This window comes from Onychostoma macrolepis, chromosome 22 (genome assembly GCF_012432095.1).
Source record: "Onychostoma macrolepis isolate SWU-2019 chromosome 22, ASM1243209v1, whole genome shotgun sequence".
NCBI lineage: Eukaryota > Metazoa > Chordata > Actinopteri > Cypriniformes > Cyprinidae > Onychostoma > Onychostoma macrolepis.
This window is the reverse complement of record NC_081176.1, coordinates 1,572,866-1,595,365: the sequence shown is the minus strand read 5'-3', so window position 1 is coordinate 1,595,365 and position 22,500 is coordinate 1,572,866. Positions and strand designations below refer to the sequence as shown.

Below are 22,500 nucleotides of genomic sequence, written 5' to 3'. Positions count from 1 at the left end.
TAAAATGTTTTGTTTTTACTTGCCTGAGGACACATCTGATTGGGCCACTGTTGACCAACAGAGAGTTGGATTAATCTTCAGTAGACTGTGTCCAAGTCCATAGGTCCTGATGGTATCTCTGCTTTATTGTTCAAATCTTGAACTTTCTGTGGCATGCTGTCCTATCTTTCAGCAATCTGTGGACTCTCATATTATACCTGATCTCTGGAAAAAATCAATAATTGATCCATTACCAAAGAAACCAGGTTCGAGTGGAAAAAAAATTATTTTAGGCCAGTAGCTTTGACATCCTGTGTAATGAAAAGTTTTGAGAAATATATGGTGTCTGTTTTAAAGACAGAAGTTAACTTGACCCATTACAATTTGCATAGTACAGAAGATGCTGTAGCTTATTTTATTACTAAACATCTGGAGCATTCAAAAGCTTACGCACGGCTGTTATTTGTTGATTTTAGTTCTGCTTTTAAGCCTCAGAGGAGATGATCTTTGACCCGAGATCAATAGGTGATCACACACCAGTGTTTATACACGAAACATCAATTAAGCATGTTGGGGGGTTCATGTGGATGCAATTTGTTCTCGTGTGCAGCAAAGATTGTATTTTCTGCGTAGACTTTTGGAGTGGAGCAGAAAATCATGTATTTATTCTATCAGGCAGTTATAGAGAGTATAATTAGATATGGCTATGGTTTGGTAACCTCACAATTCGGGTAAAGTCTAAGCTTGCACGCTTGTTAAAAACAGCAATGAAGACCATCGGGAGAAAGAAGTATTTGTCTCTTGAGTCAGTGTATGAACAGTCGGTCCTTAGGGAAGCACATCAAATTTTAGCTAACAATAAAACAAAAAAGTGTATTTCATTTTGTTTCATTTCATAGATAGACACAGCTGTGATTTAGGTTAAAAACGCATAAATAACTCAATGCATATCAAACGATCTGTAATAAGAAAGCAATAGTGATCATGTAATGAAAACAGTTACTCATTACTGTCGGATCCAATATAATCACAGAGCATCTTGTTATTGTTTATTGTTATTGAGGGGCTAAACAGGCAGTGCTGTAGAATCGTGGGTGGGGTTTAACAGGCAGCGCTGTAGAAGCAGGCGTTGATCATCTTCTGCAGAGGCGGTGCTTATTCACACTATTACATCATAGAGTAGAATATTCCACAAACTGTGGTTTTGGCAGAATGGCTTCTATATCAGTTGTTTTTAGACTAACGAGGAAGTTTTGAGTTCTGAAACTTACAGGATGACCTCTTATGTCAAAAGATCAAAGGGATTTTGGTGTCTCAGTTCATGACCCCTTTAATATATAATGAAAACATTTTATAATTAATACGTTTATCAAGTTTTAAATAATTATTCATTAGACAATTTATACTTACTTATAAAATTTATATATATATATATATATATATATATATATATATAGAATACTTAAAAATATTAAGCATTTTAAAAATATATTTAAATATTTAATTCATATTTATTACATAAAGTTGAAAATATTTAATATTATTATATTGATAATAAAAACATTACTATTATAACTATATTGTTATTTTTTATATTCATAGTTCTTAAATACATTTTATCCAATATTATAAAAATAGCTGATATTTTATGAGTATTTCATAGAATTACATAGTTTTTTTTAATGCACTTTATAGTATTTAGTAATTATAATAAAAAAATAAAGAAAACATTTTATTTTATAAGCACTTTGTGTGTGTGTGTGTGTGTGTGTGTGTTCAGCACTCTGTCGCAGGTTCTTCACGCTGTAGCTGCTCTGCTGTATCCGTTCGTGTGGCAGCACACGTTCATATCAATCGTTCCTACAGTTCTGATCGACGTGTGCTCTGCGCCGACGCCGTACCTGCTGGGAGTCCAGAAGAGCCTGCTGGAGCAGCTGACAGACCACAGCGACGTCAGTCACACACTCACACACACACACACACACACACACACACAAAATCAACAAAAGAGCAATGATATACAAGCGCTATAACAAGTCTCAGTTAGCTTAACGCAGTACACGTAGCAAGTTTTTTAAAAATTTTTATCAATTATATAATAAATAAAAAGAAAACCGATAGAATAGAAAAAGAATAGAGAAGCTAGTGTTAGTTTTTTATTTATTTATTTATTTTTGTAAGAATAGAATTAGAATAGAGAGTGCTAGAGTTAGAGGGTCAAATAAAGATGGAAGAGATGTGTTTTTATAGCTGATTCTTGAAGATGGTTAAGGACTGCTGGGATTGAGTTGAGCAGGTCATTCCAGCAGGAGGAACATTTAATTTAAAAGTTCGTGAAAGTGATTTTGTGCCTCTCTGGGATGAACAATAAAGCGCTGTTCACTTGCAGAACACAAGCGTCTAGAGGCACATAAATCTGAAGTAATGAATTTAGGTGAAGGGGTGCAGAGCCAGTGGTAACATTAATGCCTTGAATTGTATCCGAGCAGCTATTGGTAGCCAGTGCAAACTGATAAACAGAGGTGTGACGTGCATTCTTTACGGCTCATTAAAGATTAATCTTGCTGCCGCGGTCTGGATTAATTGTAAAGGTTTGATGGAACTGGCTGGAAGACCTGCCAAGAGAGCATTGTAATAGTCCAGTCTGTACACAACAAGAGCTTGAACAAGGAGTTGTGAAGCATGCTCCGAAAGAAAGGGCCTGATCTTCTTGATGTTGAATAAAGCAAATCTGCAGGACTGGACAGTTTTAGCAATGCTGTCTGAGAAAGTCAGCAGATCATCAATCATAACTCAAGGTTTCTGGCTGTTTTTGAAGGAGTTATGGTTGATGTGCCTAACTGGATGGTGAAATTGTGATGAAGTGATGGGTTTGCTGGAACCACGAGCAGTTCTGTCTTGGCTCAAGGTTGAGTTGTAGGTGATGGTCCTTCATCCAGAAAGAAATGTCTGTTAAGACAAGCTGAGATGCGAGCAGCTATCGTCGATCATCAGGATGGAATGAGAGGTAGAGTTGAGTGTCATCAGCAGAGCAGTGATATGAAAAGCCATGTTTCTGAATGACAGAACCTAGTGATGCCATGTAGACAGAGAAGAGAAGTGGTCCAAGAACTGAGCCCTGAGGCACCCCAGTAGCTAAATGTTGCGACTTGGACACCTCAAAGGACCTATCTGAGAGGTAAGACTCAAACCACTGGAGTGCGGTTCCTGAGATGCCCTTTACCAATAAGGTAGACAGGAGGATCTGGTGGTTAACCGTGTCAAAAGCAGAGGACAGATCCAGCAAGATAAGGACTTAAGATTTGGAATCCAGTCTTGCTAGTCTTAGGGCTTCAACAACTGAGAGCGAGGCAGTCTCGGCTGAATGTCCACTTCTGAAACCAAACTGGTGGCTGTCCAGGAGGTTGTTCTGTGTGAGAAAGGCAGAGACTTGGTTGAACTCAACTCGTTCAAGTGTTTTATCAATGAAAGGTAGAAGGGAAACCGGTCTGTAGTTCTCTAAAAAAGATGGGTTAAGGGTGGGTTTCTTAAGTAGCGGGGTTATACGAGTAGTGGGGTTACACACACACACACACACCCTACAATCTGAATATGAGTGTTATTAACAATGACTGAAAGTGTTTACTGAACATGCTGATGATTCTGTGTTTGTGTCTCAGCTGATGATTGTCGATCTGTCGCCTGGAGCAGAAACTAAATTCATCACCAGAGTGAGTCTCACACACACACACACACACACAGTTGCTTTGACTTCATTTGCTCTCATTAAGTTTCACATGAGTCACATTACTCTGTTGGCTCGTCGCTTCACCCACACAGAAGTGCACTAATGACCCAGAACCAGATTACTTCAACAGTAGTCCGTTAGTCAGTTACTGATTACAGATTGCAAGAGGAAAACTGTAGTCAGTAATGTATTGTTACTCATTTTAGGTCATGTAATCTGATTACTTTTTATCTTACTTGTTTTAAACTTACCATTAAACATAACATATTAATATAAAAAGCAAAAAGAAAGAAAATATTTCATTTTTTGATATCAGCGCCATAAAGTGCATTAAACATGACCGGGGTTTCCCACACTGGGTTTAATGCAAGAACTGCAGTGGGTTTGATTGAGTTGATAAAAAGCTAATAATTAATTCAATCATAAAAATGTTAAACAAAACTAATTTAATCTATGAATAATTTACTACCATTGTGTGAATGTAATCATGTAATCCATAATAAGTAACTGTAATCTGATTACGAGCATTTTAAAATGTAATATATTCTATATATAGAATATATATATATATATATATATATGTGTGTGTACTTAATTTTTGTAATTTGATTACGTAATCCAGATTTCATGTAATCAGTTACAATCCTAGCAACCACATAGCAACGTCCTGAGTTTCCCTTAACAATTATGTGATTTCAGATGGGAGACGAACTATTGAAAAAAAAAATAATAATAATAATAATATATATATATATATATATATATATATATATATATTAGTATTTAATAATTATAATGATTAAAAAGAAAATATTTAAAGTGGAAAACATCTTTATATTCCATAACTGAATATTTGAAAATAATAAATTGTAATAATTGTTGAAAATGTTTTTATATATATTATTCTGTAGTATTTAGAAATAAGGAAAATATTAAAATTTAAAAGCACAAAAATATGTTTTAAAGGAATTACTAGTTTTATTTTTAATAATTATTAGTTATATTTATACTTATAATAATCAATTACTGTTAAATATAAAATGTAATAAAATATGAAAAATTTAAATATTGAATATGTAAAATTAATATATATTATGAATAACTATTCATGATTATGCTTACCTAATAATTATTTTATCTAAGAATTATTAGCGAATAATCATTAGATATGATAAAATATTCATGTTAAAAATATTAAGATGTAATATTTAATATAATTAATTTTAAATATTTTATAGGATTTATTCGTTAGAATGATTAAAATAAAACTTGATATGTAATAAAAAAAAAGTATGTATAATTATGTTTTATATGTTTTAAATAATTACTTTTTAGACTATTTATACTTATTAATAAGATTTAAATATAAAAAATATTAAGCATTTAAAAAATTAAAAATGACTATAGAAATAGCTCTAAATACCTGAGTTACTACCCTAGCAACCTCCTAACCTCCCAGTAACGATGATGTGATTTCAGATAGGAGACGAGGAGTCGCTGCTGCCCGCTAAACTGACGGAGGAGCTGCTGTTGCGACTGTCTGCGCGCAAACGCAACGCCTGTGAGTTCAGTCTGATTACCGCACAAACGACTTCCCGTAAGAGTGCCGCTCAACTTCCTGTTGTTGTGTGTTCTGGCAGCGACGGAGGAGCTCAACTGCCTGGTATCAGAGGCCTTCCTGTGCGTCTTCACCCGGAGCGTGGGTCACTTCTCGCAGCACATCAGGAGGAGCGGGAACTCACGCCACTTCCACAAGAAGAGCTTCCTGAAGGCCGTGGAGCACAAGTCGCACCTGAACTTCGTCAAGCTCTTCATCCAGACGCAGATGTTCGATCTGTTCATTCAGGAAGAGGAAACGCAGCCCAACCCGAATGGTACAAACACACACTCATAAAAACACCAAGGGCTGTCAAAAAAAATTCGAATTTAAAATAAAAATGATTACGTTTCTACATTATATGTAGGAGTAGGTTATTAGTGGTGACTATGTACAGTAAGAATCATGCAGTTAGTTACAAATTGCATGTAAATCAAACAGACGGTGAGCACTATTAACTGCACTGATTATATGTTGCGATTAAGCAAAATTTGGCAGTTTTTAAATGAAAAAGTACTCTTTGTGATTGGTTTTCGGTCCATATATTGATAATATTTAAGTACAAAAGTCAAATTTAGTTTTTAATCCTGGGGGACACAAACATTTGAGAAGCTGTGAAAGTGTAGGTCTTATTATTGTGTAGGTTTCATTTTGAAGGGTGTTTGTTGTGAATATTTAGATGAGGTGACTTTTGTTTCTACATTCTTCGTAGTGATGGGAGAAATGAACCGTTTTGAAGCTTCGACTCAATTGAACCAATCACTTTGCAAAATGATTCAGTGTTTGGAAGCGCTCTAAACACCACACGCTAGTGACGCCTGCTGGTCGAAAGTGTGTAAATGCAACACAAACTCAGGCTAAAACATGCATAACAACAGATTTTAATACCCCATTGAAAGTATAATGCATCAAATGCCAAAAAAATGATAAAATACCAATAAATAAAAATAATACCATTAAATCACTGCTGAATTTCATTGATGATACTCAGTATTTTTGTCTGTTAGGGTTTGATTATTTGATTAAATGAATAAGTGTTGTATTAATATGAATGTTATTTAACTAACATTCTATTCTAACTATTTTATCTGTTTGATTTATTTTATTTATGAAAAAACAACACTTGACCCTCTAACACTTGCACTCTCTATTCTATCTACTTGTTTTCTTTTTATTTATTATATTTAAAAAAAGGGCTGAAGCTTGTTATAGCGCTTGCATATCGTTGCTCTTTTGTTGATTTGGAGTTCTTCTATTGTCCTCATTTGTACGTCGCTTTGGATAAAAGCATCTGCTTAATAACTAAACGTAAATTAAATATGAAGTGTCTGTATAAAATAATTAATATTAATATGCAGGGCTTGTTTTGTGTTGTTTCATGAAGAGCTTGTATATAGAGGCCAGAAAGAGACTATTAACTACTTCTCATCATTTTAATTACACTAATGTCTTTGTTAAACATGTCTACAAATTGCTGAAACTGATCCGAGATCAGGTAAAAACCATAGATGCTGGTTCAAAACACACATTGCTGAAAGGTCTGACAGTCAAGGTTACATATTTGGTGACTGTTTTGTAATAGAAGTGATATTGTGACAGAAAACTGCATCAGGTTATTTCTGGTATAGCGCCCAAACAAAACCTCACAGGAACCACAATTTTTGTGATGTCAACTTCAAATTTGGAACGTAACTTGGTTAGACATATGGCTTTGATTTTATAGCAATTTTAGAGTGCAACTTATTTTATAAAATATTTTTTATATAAAATTAAAAAAAAAAAATAGTAAACTTAAACTTTTTTTTTTATACAAACATTCAAATTAATAGCAGTTTTATTCAATTTGTCTTGTTTAATAATGTTCTCAAAACGTTAGCACAAAAACATTATTTAAACAATTTATGGAATGTTTTGTTTTTGAAACGTTTTAGTTTGACGTTCATATGTTTTAGAACAGCCTTTTTAATGCCACTTTCCATAATTTTAAAGCAGTTCAATTTATAAAAAAAAAAAAAAAAGTTTCTGCCATGGGATTATAAATAAAGGTAATTGTGACTTTTTGTCTTACAATCTGGATTTATTTTCTCGCAATTCTGAATTTATATTTCACAATTCTGACTTTTTTTTGTAACTCCAAATTTTCGAGATATCAAGTCAGAATTGCAAGATATAAACTCGCAATTCTGAGAAGTCGCAATTGTGACAAAAACGTCAGAATTGTGAGATTAAAAAGTCGTAACTGCCTTTTTCATTTATTTATTTATTCAGTTGTGGAAACAAAAAAAGAAAAACAGAATTGAGACAAATTCAGAATTGTAAAAAAAAAAAGTTTGAATTGTGAGAACAAAAATGCATTTTTTTTTATCCTGTGGCAGAAACAAGCGTACATACTTTTTGCAGTGCATTTTTATGCGTTAAAAATTAGGAATGCACGATATTGGATTTTTGCCGATATCTGATATTTTTCAACTCATTTTGGCCGATACCGATATATTTCCCTTTGTTTGGAAACAACACCAAGTCTCTCTTGTGCAGAAATGATAAGCAAAATATTTTTAATTTTGGTTAGTTTTTAACAAGAACTTATTTGTCAGAATTAAATAAACCGCATTAAAGCTTTGAAAATAACTATAAATAAACTATATCTCAATCGCTGCATTTTTCCCCAGAAAGATGCAGTTAACCCTAACGTTTATTTTAAGATTTAACATTTGCAGATGGTCTAAAGCAAAAGAGTTGTAAGAATTCTGAAAATCTTTTAGAGCTTATGATTTGTTTAAAAAATAAAACATATTACACATTAATGAATAAATCAGTACATATAAAATTATTTAGTTTAGAAGGGTCATGTTTGTGATGTTTTTCATGTAAGCTATAGCTTCTGACCATTAAATCAAAACATACTCATTATTTTATGACATCAATTACTGCTTTATTTAATCAGAAGCACAGTCTAAACGTTATTTGTGTAGGCCAGTGGTTCTCAGCCCTGTCTCCCTCATCTATCACACCTGATTCAGCTCAGCAGCTCGTTAGTGGAGACTGTGTCAGATACAGGGAGACGTACTAAATGTGAACTTGCTTGAAGAATGAGCCACACTGCTGACGTGATCTAATCGCTAGCACACCCTGAGCACATGTGAGTTAACGCATTCCTCATATCGGGCCGATGCCGATATTTACATTTAAAGCCATTATCGGCCGATTCCGATAATATATGCATTCCTATTAAAAATCAGCACTTCACATTGGTTATCTGAGCAGCATGAAAGTTTTCAATACATTTTATAAAGAAAGTGAGGAAAGAATGTCACCCATGACTAAAGCAAACTAGTTATTTATACTGTGCGATGAGTCTGTTTCATGCATCGCATCTGCACTTCAGTCAGCGAGCGCATGCACTGAAGCCCCAGTGTTTTTTCTTCAGTATTACGTGTGATTTTAATCACGTTCTCGTTCTCCTGTAGCGTTCTTTCACAGGAAGGTGTCGGAGTATCACGAGAGGACGAAGAAGGAGAAGATGAAGGCCGGATGGGTGCGAGGTGTGGTGGTTTAGGAGGTCTTCACGTTCCTTCAGTGTTACGCTCCTCTCAACCTTTCCTTATTAACAAACTTCAAGCATTCCGGCAGCATTTAATGCTCTTTATTTGTACGCTGTTTTAACATAATAAAATATAAAGTGAACTGATACGTGTTTGTTTGAGAGTTCAGTGAGTGATTTGAAACAGGAACACGTCCAGCTCATATTTGACCTTATTAAAGCTAAAATTAGAATTATACAGCTTTAGTGTAATTTTCATTATTGTGGCTGTTTACTGTTTGTGTATTCATCATTGTTTTCAGTGGCGATTCTCATTTAGTGTAGTATTGCAATCATTATATGTAGTATAACATGCAATCACCTTTAAAAAAAATTTATATTAATTAAAATCCATAAAAATATTTTTTAAATAAAATTTTATTTAAAGCATTTTTTTTTATTATGGGTTTTAATTAATAGTATTTTTTTAATACATTTTATTTATTTTTTTTAAATGGGAATTTTATTGTATTTTTTCCTGATGAAACATGAGCCAGAAATGTCCTTCTTGCATAAAACTCACCCACTAATAAACAACTTTAATAACATAATCAGAGAAGTTAGGTGTGTTTACAATAGTATAAAACAATGCAAATTTCTAGAACAGACCATGAAACTTGTCCAACACACTTACAACATGTTGTAACTTACTTATGTGTAACATACCTGGGGCCTGTTTCATAAAACAAGTTTACCAAATAAGCCAGACTTATTTCTAGTGCTGTCAAACGATTAATGGCATCCAAAATAAAAGTATATATAAAATTTGTATATATATATATATATATATAAATACAAACACATGCATGTATATGTTTAAGAAAAATTGTATATATAAAATATAAGAATATTAATATATGAATGTATAAACATGTAAATATTTTCAAAATATGTACGCGTGATTATTTATATATATATAATAAAAATACACAGTACACATGCATATATAAACGAAAACCCTTATTTTGGATGCGATTAATCGATTGACAGCACTATTTATTTCAGTTAGCCTGACTTATTAAGAACCAAATCAACAAGTCAGACTAACTGAAATAAACCTGGCTTATTTGGTAAACTTGTTTTATGAAACAGGCCCCTGCTGTATTAGATTAAAATCACTGAAGCAAACGCAATAGTTAGAGCATAATTTGAGAAGGTTGTGTGAACGTTGTACAAACGTTGTCTAAATGTTAGTATGAAGTTTCCAGCGCTGTACGCAGTCGGTGGTGTTTCTGCCTGTGACCCTGAGTGTTGCTGCCCTCCGCTGGAGCTTCGCAGTCTCTTCGCCTCGTCTGGAGCGTCTGCTCCTCGTCAGATGGTGCCGGCGAGCAGCGGAGACGTCTCCGTGGGACGGGAGTGGTGCGAATCGTACAGGTGTTCGCTCTGGAGCTCCGCCTCCGCTCGCAGGTTGATCTTCTGCAGACAGAAACGCACACGAGTGTGAGACGCATGTAATCTGGATTAAGTAATCAGATTAAAAAAATTAAGTACTTGTAATTAGATTAAATTACATTTTAAAATACTCGTAATCAGACTACAGTTACTTTTTTATGGATTACACGATTACATATTATCCACACAAATGCAATGAATCATTCATAATTTATAGATTCTCCCTAATTCATCTTTTAAATGTTCCTTTCTAATATATTTACTTGAAGTACTCCTCTTGAGATTTTAAAATAAATATTTTAATTATTAAGCATCACATTTACATGTTCATTGGTTCTCTGACGTTGGTTATGGTCACATGACATGCAGGTAAACAAATTAAATATTTAATTTTCTTTGCAAGTTGTTTTTATTTTGATTGATTTTACAATTTTAATTTCACATTTGTATGATTTATTTGTTATTAGCTTTTCATTAAACTCACAAACCTTGACGTTTAATGCACTGCAATGTTTAATAACAACAAATGAAATATATTTTTTTACTCTTTGTATTTTTATGTCAATATGGTACAAGATTATCATATTTAAATCAATGTGATAAACGAGACAGGGCAAAAGTAGTCTGATTATATTCCCTAAACTGTGTAATGTAATGGATTACGTTACTAACTACAAGTTTTATCGTGTAATCTGGAATCGGTAAGAAGTAATCTACCCAGCTCTGGAGACGCACTCGACAGGTGTATATCATCTGATGTGAGACGCTTTACCTTGAAGTCTCGTATGTAGGTGAGGAAGAAGCTGATGAAGGACAGCGCGAGAGACCATTCGGAGATGGTGCTGATGATGTGCGGCGTGAAACCCTGAAGAAAAAAACAGCGCAATCAGAGACTAACTCAACACGCAATCCTTGCCGTGAAATAACGCACTCACCGGTTCTCCAGGCGTCCAGTGCAGCTTCTGGTTGACCTCGGTTCCTGACAGAGTGATGTACATGATGACCGACGACACGAACACTGAGCGAATCAAGGAACAACCGCAGCGCTAAACAACGCTCAAAGCTAAAGCCTGTTTAACAAGTTAGCTCACCCCAAAAATGTTAATTATATAATTAATTACTCACCCTCATGTCGTTCCAAACCCATAAGACCTTCGTTCATCTTCGCAACACAAATTAAGATATTTCTGATGAAATCCGAGAGCTTTCTGACCCTCCATAGACAGCAAGGATATTACCACGATCAACGCACAGAAGCGTAGCAAGGACATCGGTAAAATAGTCCATGTGACAAACCGTAATTTTACGAAGCTACGAGAATACTTTTTGTGTGCAAAGAAAACAACAATAATAACTTATTCAGCAATTCTTCTCCCCGAGTTACTGTCTTTTGCCATGTACCACAGAACATAATCCACGTCATCAGCGTTGTTTACGTTTAGCATGTCAAACGATTAATCGCACCCAAAATAGTGAGTTTTTGTTTACATTATATATGTATGTGTTCTGTGTATATGTATTGTGTGTATATATATAAAGAGACACACATACAGTATACATTTTGAAAACAATTACATGTATTTACACGTATATATTTATATTATATATAAATATATTTAATATACAAATGTAAAATTTTTCTGAAATATATACATGTGTGTGTGTGTGTGTGTGTATATACAGTGTATATATATATATATATATATATATATATATATATATATATATATATACACACACACACACACATAATAAATATACACAGAACACATACATATATAATGTAAACCAAAACTGTCACTATTTTGGATTCAATTAATTTGACAGCACTAGTGGTTGTTTTCTTTTCGCACAAAAAGTATTCTCGTAGCTTCATAAAATTACGGTTGAACCCCTGATGTCACATGGACTATTTTAACGATGTCCTTGCTACGTTTCTGTGTGTTGATCGTGGTAATATCTTTGCTGTCTATGGAGGGTCAGAAAGCTCTGATTTCATCAGAAATATCTTAATTTGTGTTCCGAAGTTCTTAAGGTCTTTGCACACTGAGTCCCAAATTTTCGCATGTGTTTTTCCGTTTTTTCGCATTCGTCATCCTTTCCTATCAAAATGCATGCTACGGATGCGAAAACGCAGAAAATCAAACCTGATCCGAATTTTTTTATGACGGACGAAAGTTTCGGAGGCAGTGTGTAACGTGATTGACACAACGTGAGGTCGTATTTATTTTTTTACATGCGAAAATTTCGGACTCGGTGTGCAAAGACCTTTACGGTTTGGAACGACATGAGGGTGAGTAATTAATGACAGAAATTTCATTTTTGGGTGAACGATCCCTTTAAAGGATACTGCAGATGATGCTGGCGAAGGTCCAGACGCAGAGGCTCAGCCGCGTCCAGAACATGGTTTTGCTGTGGATGTGCGGCTGCATGAGGTGCGACAGCAGCGTCTGGACCAGGATGTACAGAGCGCCCACGCCGAACGTCAGGATGGCGCCCACCAGATGCATCGCAAACAGAGTGGTTTTCTGGGAAAGACACGGCACACACAATGTTCAGTGCGAAGATTAGGTGCAATAAACATTTTTAATTGAAATGAATGGCTGTAAATCAGTCTGTTTAGACCGACATATATTCACATGCCGACAATGCAAATTTTGTTTGCGCGTTGGTCTGAACAGACAAATCGAATGCAAAAATTTGACAAAACTTTCATGCCAACATTTGGTACGAAAATTCTGTGCGATAAACAGTTAAATTTGAACAAATGGCTGTTGCGTCTGAATAATATTTGCATGCCACCAATGCAACTTTTTTGTACACTGGTAAAGCAACAAATCAAATACAAATTTCGGACTGACTTTTTATGCAAATCCAGTGCGGCAAAAAAATTTGGTGCGAAAATTCGGTGCGATAAACAGTTTGAATGAATGGCTGTTGTGTAGTTTTTTTGTGCATTGGTCTGAACAGACAAATCGAATGCGAAAATTGGACCAAATCTTTATGCTAAAATAAACATTTTAATTTGAATGAATTTGTTAAGACTGACAAACATTCACATGCCATCAATGCAACAATGCAAATTTTGTTTGTGCATCGGTCTGAACAGACCAATCAAATGCAAAAATTTGACAAAACTTTCATGCCAACATTTGGTGCGAAAATTCAGAGCGATAAACAGTTTAATTTGAAAGAATGGCTGTTGCATCTGAAGAATATTCGCATGCATCAATGCGACAGACTGCAAATAAACAAATTGAATGCAAAATTCATGCAGATCTAATTTTCATTCCGAACATACGTTTCAGTGTGAACGCTCAAAAACGCAGTGTACGTACCTGGAAGTTCGCGACGACGCACATGCCGAGCGAGCTCGCGCATCCCAGAACGAACCCCGTCAGATTGAGGCGGTTCAGACGAGGGTCGTTTACGCCCACGAGGTCATGAAGCTGCTTATACCGCACGTACATAGTAGCGACACCTGCAGGAGACACGCAACATTACATCACTGAAACGGGGTTAAAGGTCACATAAAATCAAAGTTATCTGACGTTATCAAGATGTTGTTCTGACAATGAGTTCTTGTCACACTTTCTAAACTACAGCGAATAAAACTGTGATAATGTGAATAAATTTTGACTGTATAGCTAGATGTATTACTTTAATGGTTTTGTTTCATAATCATATTTTTGTGTCAGTGTAGAGTTAGGGGTCAGTGTGAGGTCAGAGGTCATTCAGTACCTAAAAACGCAGACACATTCAGCATGAGCCCAAACACGCATCTCTCCGGCGCGACCGTCCCCGTGTCACTGTAAGTAGAAAACAAAGGTCATTCAGAGGTCAGAGGTCACGTGATGACACCGGTCTGTGTTGCTCACCTGATGTAGGGCACCAGCGGGTCCACGTGTCTCAGGATGACGGCCGTGATATAAGCGAAGATGAAGGTGGCGGCGGTCCAGATGACCAGCGCCGCAGGTAAGACACACAAACCCTCCTGAAACCACCACATAACGCCTAAAACACACCAAATATTATCAGTCAGCCGTGCTTCCTCTTCTCACCGCAGCAGAGCATCATGGGTGAGTTCTGCTTTTCACTTCTGCTGTGAGAGCGTAGCCTTCACAAAATGTTACTAAAACCATTCACACACTGAAACTAGAGGAAAAAAGCACCAGGTTTTTAGCTTGATAAAGCCATTAGATATGAACCCAGCTAATAGGGAACATTCTGGTATGTTCTGTCAATGTTATGAACACATTCCTCGAGTAACATTATCAGGGGCCTGTTCCATAAAACAAGTTTGCCAAATAAGCCAGGCTTATTTCAGTTAGTCTGACTTATTTAGAAACAAATCAACTAACAATAAATCAGAATAACTGAAATAAACCTGGCTTATTTGGTAAACTTGTTTTATGAAACAGTTGCACAAGCCACCAAGACTGTGTCTTAAGAACAAGTTTGACCAACTAGCAGTTGCCAAGGGGAAATCAGTCTTACTTTTGCAATACAAATAAGACCAATCTACTTTTTCATAACTGAATTAAAAAAGTTATGACCAGTCTTAAAGAAAAAAAATTAGATGACTGACTTAAGACTGAACAGTTTATGCAACCGGCCCCTGGACTTTAATAATGTTCTCAAAACATTAGCACAAAAACATTATATTTATTTTTAGAACATTTTAGATCACTTTTTAAATGTTACTATACTTGTTTCAGAACGTTCAGAGAACATTCAGAAGTAACGGTCCCATAATATTTGAAAATGATTAAATGGAATGTTCCTTTAAGGTTTGAATAACTAATAAAAAAAATTAGTTTTATTTTTTTTTTAAGGAAGTTTTTAACGTTTGGCGAACATTCAGAAATAGCGTTTCCATAACGTAGTAGGAACGTTAGCGAAACGTTCTTATATTTTTGATAGCTTGAATATTCCTTACGAAAATTAATCATGGTTTTACTACAAATTAAACCAAAAAACCATGCTTCCTATAGTTAAACCATGTGGTAATCTCAAATTAACCATGGTATTTATAGTAAAACTGTGGTTAAAAAAATGGTAATCAATAATACGCCAAAACCAACACTTTTACTATAATAAAACCATGGTTAATTTTCGTTAAGAGAGTACCATGGTATTTGCATTGTAAGGATATTTTATAATGGTACGTGCTTAACGTATATTTAAATAATAAACAATAAAAGTGGAATTCAATCAAATAAATAAAGCAACACAGATTTCTTTAGTTTCACTTTCTATTCCAAACAGAAAATTATTTTAAAGCGCAGGTTATGTTGTATTATAGCTTTTGTCTTTGCTTCTGTCAAATCTTCATGTAATGATAAAGTCAGATTTAAAAATAATAATTAAGATCATATCGTGATGTCAGTGAGGAAAAGCTTAACGCGAAGTTACCTGTCAATCATAGACGGTCGTCCCTCAGTCTAAACAGGTATTTTAAATCTCCACAGAATGACTCTTTCATTCTTTAATGTTTGTATATCCTTTTATTCGTTTAATGCTCAGATTTCCGGATTTAGTTCATTTTAGTGCTGTTTATCTTCCGTGTCTCGCGCTTCAACTCTCGCCGCTCATTTCCGACCAAACTCACGAGACCCGCGGGAAAAACCCCGGATGTGGAGTGGAGCTGCTCGGCGGGTCGCCAGCGCGGGAAAAATCCCCCTCAACGCGATAATATAGTACCCCCACAGAGACATTCTGATTTATTTAAATGTTCATGCAATTTTTCTGTTTTATTATTATTTTTATTTTTGATTGTTTGACTATTTAAAAGAGAATACAGAAAAATATAACTTAATTTGTAATTTCAGGCACATAAACAAAAATCTAGCTCTAAATCTGTCTTTTCTTTATTCAAAGTTGATCTACAAGTACATGGAAACTTTCATACCATTGAAGTTAATGTTAAGTTTATCAGTATATATTGTAATAAATATTTGATAAATGATTGTTGTATCTGTTTAGACTATAAAGAGTGATAGTCAATGTAAAAACGGCAAAAAACAGCAGAACAACAGTCAAAGATGTACAATGTACAAAATATACAATATTGTAATGATACTGTAAAGAACCTATTACATTCAGCTGTATTTTTATAAGTTTGTAGCCTATTTGTACAATATATTTACATGTTCAATAAGCTTTGGGTAAGTTAATATTTGCTGAAGCACAAAACAAACAAATAAAACAAAAACAAAAAAAACACCAGTTATCATAAATATAGCAATCTTTATTTTACAGGTGCTTTTTTATTCAAAAATCAGAGCAATGTTACAATCAAACCAACAGTTTGTTATGAGTCAGAATCAGGCGGTTTTTACATCACTGTAAATATTGACTGAATGTGTATGTCATGACAGAAAAAACAAAGATATCATTGGACGTTTCCATCTGCGAGATTTAATGAGCGCTTAAATCTGCTGTCTCTCGTTAAAGTGGAAAAACTCCCAGAAAGGATTTGGCAACAAGCGACATCTAACGAAAAAACGATCAAAGCTTATGATTAAGTGTGAACAGACAAACGTTCACACCGCAAAAGATGAAGAATACAACACATTTAATATCTCTCATACTGGATGTCATAAAGATATGGAAGAACAGCAGACGATGAAGCGGTAAAACAGAAATTCATAAAGTGGAAATCAACTATACTCGCTGAAGTTTAATCTGCGAATAAAAGATAATTAATAACATCAATTGCGCAAACTTCTCAAAAGTCATTTAAACTTTTTTTTTCTGGGTGGCAGCATCGAGCTGTTTCTACAAACTACCATTTATTACATCTTTATTTATTCGTTTATTTTTTATTTTTATATTATATGAATCGCCTGAGAGGGATGTTTAGAAATAAAGAATTCGCGAAAATAAGCAAAACGGCATGCAAATGTCAAAACTTTATATTTAAGGCAACTGTTCACGTCTGTGAAATACTTAAATTAAAAATCAACACTAATCAGCGGTGATTAACAGATAGATTCACTAGAGATACTTTGGGAATAAACGTCATCAGTAATGAACTTTAGTGAACATTCAACTTACAACTTCAGCTCAAAATCTGGTGCAAACATAAGCAAATTATTCAGGAAGTTGGCGACGCCACAGGAAAGACAAAGAAGACACCTTTAACTACGTTAAAATGTCTTCAAACTTTCTGAGACCAAAATACTTCCAGAAGAAACCAATTCTTGGCATTTTGGATTTTAACGTCTGAAGATTTCAGACATAATGAAGCAAAGTAAAACAGGGTGAATATCTCAGCAAATTTGTCATATTTCAGCCCTAAATCAAAATAAATAAATAAGAAATTATATTTAGAAGCACGTTTTAGGACTACTATTATTTCTACGACGAATTCTTAAATCACAAAACAATGGTAAATATTATTTAAATTGTTCAATTTTAAGCACATAATGGCAGTATTTTTGTATTAAATTCTATTTATACTGATTGTAATACTACAAAAAAATACTGTATTATTGTATATAAATTGTCGTTAAAATAATGTGCTTAAAAATAGATTTTATTGTCCTTCTAAATATATTTCCTTATGTTTTTCTTTTAATTTTAGTGCGAAACATGACATTGTGAGATTGACCCAGCAGGCACGGCGTGAGACACGACGATCTAAACGAATGAAATCTCAACACAAACCAGCTAAAGACTGTGATTTCATTCAGGGACGAACCAATAAATTAAGTGCTTTCCATCTAAAACCAAACAAAACATCCTTCAGAGAAACAGTAAACCAGCTGACGATGAAACGGAGTGATGAGGGCCTGATTATTTCACAAAAGATGGAGCTAAACACAAAATACAGATGCACGTAAACAAGTAATAAGAAATCATTATTAGCAGCCACAAAATCATCATTGATCTGACTTCACTCGTTTAATCTAATTTTTAACACATGAGAACGAGCCGTTAAAACGATAATACAGACCCAGATGGCCCCAGTGCATCATGGGTAATTCAGAGCGAGAAACATTTCCAATCTCATTAAAATAATGACCTAAAGAAAAGTGACCTTTCGGAAGTTCGCTCACTCGTTAGTTCGTTCGTTAGTTTGTTCATTTATTAATTCATTGGGGAAGAAGAAACTGCTTTAAAGGAACAGTTCAGCCAAAAATTAGTTTGTTTCTTCATCAGATTTGGAGAAATGTGTCTCTGCATCAGTGTCTCAGCAATGGATGCTCTGCAGTGAATGGGTGCCGTCAGAATGAGAGTCCAAACAGCTGATAAAAACATCACAATAATCCACACCATTCCAGTCCATCAGTTAACATCTGGAGACAAAAGAAAGATCTGTGCAGATTTCTCTCCTGATTCAGACTTTTTATAGCGTTGTTATGGATTTTGGACTCGTATTTTAGTTAAAAACACCTTAATGATGGATGTGTTTCTAACAAACGCGCAGCTTTTGTCTTCTCAAGATTACTTATTGGATTGCAAGATTACTTGTGGATTATTGTGATGTTTTTATCAGCTGTTTGGACTCATTCTGACGGCACCCATTCACTGCACTACATTTCTCCAAATCTGATGAAAAATTTGAGCACATTTTCATTTCTTCCTTAATTCCTTCAGTCTAAGCGCAGAATGATGTAATTCAGGATGCATTGGCTCTGGTTTAGTATGAGGCTGAAAGTGCAGGAAGATGACCGTATGTCAGTGGTCACTCGACGGCCGCCGCTGTGCTCTGTGGCTTGATCTTGAAGACGCAGATGTGCAGGTGAGACGCGATCTCGTTGCAGACACTCACGCAGTAGCGCACCAGATCGAACAGAGACAGAATCTGGTCACAACAAAAAGCAAAGACAGAATCTGGTCAAGACAAACAGCAATCAACAAAACAAATGGCAAATGACAGACTATGGTCAAAACAAACGGCGAACGACAAAACAAACAGCAAACGACGGAATCTGGTCAAAACAACGGCAAACGAAAAAGAAAACGACAAAATCTGGTCAAAACAACGGCAAAAACGTAAAACAAACGGCAAACGATAAAATCTGGTCAAAACAACGGCAAAAACAACAAAACAAACGGCAATCGCGGAATCTGGTCAAAACAAACGGCAAACGAAAAAGCAAACGACAAAATCTGGTCAAAACAACGGCAAAAACGTAAAACAAACAGCAAACGATAAAATCTGGTCAAAACAACGGCAAAAATGACAAAACAAACAGCAAACGACGGAATCTGGTCAAAACAACGGCAAAAACGTAAAACAAACAGCAAACGATCAAATCTGGTCAAAACAACGGCAAAAATGACAAAACAAACAGCAAATGACGGAATCTGGTCAAAACAAATGTCAAACGAAAAAGCAAACGACAAAATCTGGTCAAAACAACGGCAAAAACGTAAAACAAACGGCAAACGATAAAATCTGGTCAAAACAACGGCAAAAACAACAAAACAAACGGTAAACGCGGAATCTGGTCAAAACAAACGGCAAACGAAAAAGCAAACGACAAAATCTGGTCAAAACAACGGCAAAAATGACAAAACAAACAGCAAACGACGGAATCTGGTCAAAACAACGGCAAAAACGTAAAACAAACAGCAAACGATCAAATCTGGTCAAAACAACGGCAAAAATGACAAAACAAACAGCAAATGACGGAATCTGGTCAAAACAAATGTCAAACGAAAAAGCAAACGACAAAATCTGGTCAAAACAACGGCAAAAACGTAAAACAAACGGCAAACGATAAAATCTGGTCAAAACAACGGCAAAAACAACAAAACAAACGGTAAACGCGGAATCTGGTCAAAACAAACGGCAAGCGAAAAAGCAAGCGACAAAATCTGGTCAAAACAATGGCAAAATGACAAAACAACGGCAAACGAAAAAGCAAACGACAAAATCTGGTCAAAACAACGGCAAAAACGTAAAACAAACAGCAAACGATCAAATCTGGTCAAAACAACGGCAAAAATGACAAAACAAACAGCAAATGACGGAATCTGGTCAAAACAAATGTCAAACGAAAAAGCAAACGACAAAATCTGGTCAAAACAATGGCAAAAACGTAAAACAAACGGCAAATGACGGAATCTGGTCAAAACAACGGCAAAAACAACAAAACAAACGGTAAACGCGGAATCTGGTCAAAACAAACGGCAAACGAAAAAGCAAACGACAAAATCTGGTCAAAACAATGGCAAAAACGTAAAACAAACAGCAAACGATAAAATCTGGTCAAAACAACGGCAAAAACGTAAAACAAACAGCAAACGATAAAATCTGGTCAAAACAACGGCAAAAATGACAAAACAAACAGCAAATGACGGAATCTGGTCAAAACAACGGCAAAAATGACAAAACAAACGGTAAACGTGGAATCTGGTCAAAACAAACGGCAAACAACAAAATCTGGTCAAACCAACGGCAAAAATGACAAAACAAACAGCAAATGACGGAATCTGGTCAAAACAACGGCAAAAATGACAAAACAAACAGCAAATGACGGAATCTGGTCAAAACAAATGTCAAACGAAAAAGCAAACGACAAAATCTGGTCAAAACAACGGCAAAAACAACAAAACAAACAGCAAACGATAAAATCTGGTCAAAACAACGGCAAAAATGACAAAACAAACAGCAAATGACGGAATCTGGTCAAAACAAACGGCAAACGAAAAAGCAAACGACAAAATCTGGTCAAAACAATGGCAAAAACGTAAAACAAACGGCAAACGATAAAATCTGGTCAAAACAACGGCAAAAACAACAAAACAAACGGTAAACGCGGAATCTGGTCAAAACAAACGGCAAACGAAAAAGCAAACGACAAAATCTGGTCAAAACAATGGCAAAAACGTAAAACAAACAGCAAACGATAAAATCTGGTCAAAACAACGGCAAAAACAACAAAACAAACAGCAAACGATAGAATCTGGTCAAAACAAACGGCAAACGAAAAAGCAAACGACAAAATCTGGTCAAAACAATGGCAAAAACGTAAAACAACGGCAAACGATAAAATCTGGTCAAAACAACGGCAAAACAACAAAACAACGGCAAAATGACGGAATCTGGTCAAAACAAGCGGCAAGCGAAAAAGCAAGCGACAAAATCTGGTCAAAACAATGGCAAAAACGTAAAACAAACAGCAAACGATAAAATCTGGTCAAAACAACGGCAAAAACGTAAAACAAACAGCAAACGATAAAATCTGGTCAAAACAACGGCAAAAATGACAAAACAAACAGCAAATGACGGAATCTGGTCAAAACAAATGTCAAACGAAAAAGCAAACGACAAAATCTGGTCAAAACAACGGCAAAAACGTAAAACAAACAGCAAATGACGGAATCTGGTCAAAACAACGGCAAAAACAACAAAACAAACGGTAAACGCGGAATCTGGTCAAAACAACGGCAAAAATGACAAAACAAACGGTAAACGCGGAATCTGGTCAAAACAAACGGCAAACGAAAAAGCAAACGACAAAATCTGGTCAAAACAACGGCAAAAATGACAAAACAAACAGCAAATGACGGAATCTGGTCAAAACAAATGTCAAACGAAAAAGCAAACGACAAAATCTGGTCAAAACAACGGCAAAAACGTAAAACAAACAGCAAACGACGGAATCTGGTCAAAACAAACAGCAAACAACAGTTATGAGCTGTAATATGTGACTTTAGCGTCAATCTGAGGTGACGAGATCTCACCAGAGAAATCCATAACACCAGATACTCGTCGATGAAGCTGTTGAAATACTGATCGAGAAACAGCAGGCCAGGACCCAGGAACGCCGCGTCATGAAGATGCATCTCGCTCTTCGTCATGTGAGCCACCTGACGAGACAAACAGCGGCTCAGACACGCTTCAGAAACGAAGGCCGCGTTGACGAGCGTCTTTACTCACCACTAGTTTATTGGTGATTTTGGCCGAAACGAAGCCGAAGGCCAGAATATAAAGACAGGGGTGCTTCTGGAACAGCTGGACGGCTGATTTCTTATAAATCATCATAGCGAGGACGATAACAGAGCCGATGTGTAGCACGGGCGATAACACGCTCGTACCCTGAAACACACATGTATTTAGAGTTGAGAGAGAGACAATATATATAATATAATAACGCATGTCTATTATACACTGGAGGTGGCGTACGTACCGCTATAGTGGATCCGTTTTTGCCCACGCCGCCCGTAAATATGACTCTGAAGTAATTGGTACACGAGAAAACCACC

At 35.5% G+C, this 22,500-nt stretch overlaps 3 protein-coding genes across 3 annotated transcripts in view; 1 reads left to right on the top strand and 2 right to left on the bottom strand.

Moving 5' to 3' along the window:
• Positions 1–8,991, top strand: part of dennd2db (DENN/MADD domain containing 2Db) — a 20,348-nt gene extending 11,357 nt beyond the window's left edge. Inside the window, exons 9-13 of the mRNA XM_058761918.1 lie at positions 1,760–1,931; positions 3,639–3,689; positions 5,186–5,267; positions 5,347–5,580; positions 8,771–8,991. Of these exons, the coding sequence (XP_058617901.1) occupies positions 1,760–1,931; positions 3,639–3,689; positions 5,186–5,267; positions 5,347–5,580; positions 8,771–8,859 (628 nt within the window). The 3' untranslated portion in view covers positions 8,860–8,991. The remainder of the gene's footprint in view (positions 1–1,759; positions 1,932–3,638; positions 3,690–5,185; positions 5,268–5,346; positions 5,581–8,770) is intronic.
• dram2b (DNA-damage regulated autophagy modulator 2b) lies at positions 8,931–15,902 on the bottom strand. Its single transcript, XM_058761966.1, has 8 exons — positions 15,691–15,902; positions 14,154–14,289; positions 14,017–14,084; positions 13,614–13,756; positions 12,626–12,803; positions 11,211–11,293; positions 11,048–11,140; positions 8,931–10,299 (listed from the first exon to the last, which is right to left on the bottom strand). Exons 2-8 carry the CDS (start codon positions 14,282–14,284, stop codon positions 10,195–10,197), a joined length of 801 nt encoding a protein of 266 aa, XP_058617949.1. The 5' UTR covers positions 14,285–14,289; positions 15,691–15,902; the 3' UTR covers positions 8,931–10,194.
• A 622-nt stretch (positions 15,903–16,524) lies between these two features.
• cept1b (choline/ethanolamine phosphotransferase 1b) overlaps positions 16,525–22,500 on the bottom strand; it is an 11,899-nt gene continuing 5,923 nt past the window's right edge. Inside the window, exons 6-9 of the mRNA XM_058760225.1 lie at positions 22,425–22,500; positions 22,175–22,333; positions 21,979–22,104; positions 16,525–19,087 (exon numbers count right to left, since the gene is read on the bottom strand). The exon at positions 22,425–22,500 is cut by the window's right edge and continues 56 nt beyond it. Of these exons, the coding sequence (XP_058616208.1) occupies positions 18,968–19,087; positions 21,979–22,104; positions 22,175–22,333; positions 22,425–22,500 (481 nt within the window). The 3' untranslated portion in view covers positions 16,525–18,967. The remainder of the gene's footprint in view (positions 19,088–21,978; positions 22,105–22,174; positions 22,334–22,424) is intronic.

What these genes read in the sequence shown, in the direction of transcription:
- dram2b (XM_058761966.1), bottom strand. Translation starts at nt 14,284, where the DNA reads ATGTGGTGGTTTCAGGAGGGTTTGTGTGTCTTACCTGCGGCGCTGGTC. An exon ending in GCGTCGTCGCGAACTTCCAG is followed by an intron (nt 12,804 to 13,613) that starts GTACGTACACTG and finishes TGTCTTTCCCAG; the next exon opens with AAAACCACTCTGTTTGCGAT. An exon ending in ACTGGACGCCTGGAGAACCG is followed by an intron (nt 11,141 to 11,210) that starts GTGAGTGCGTTA and finishes TTTTTTCTTCAG; the next exon opens with GGTTTCACGCCGCACATCAT.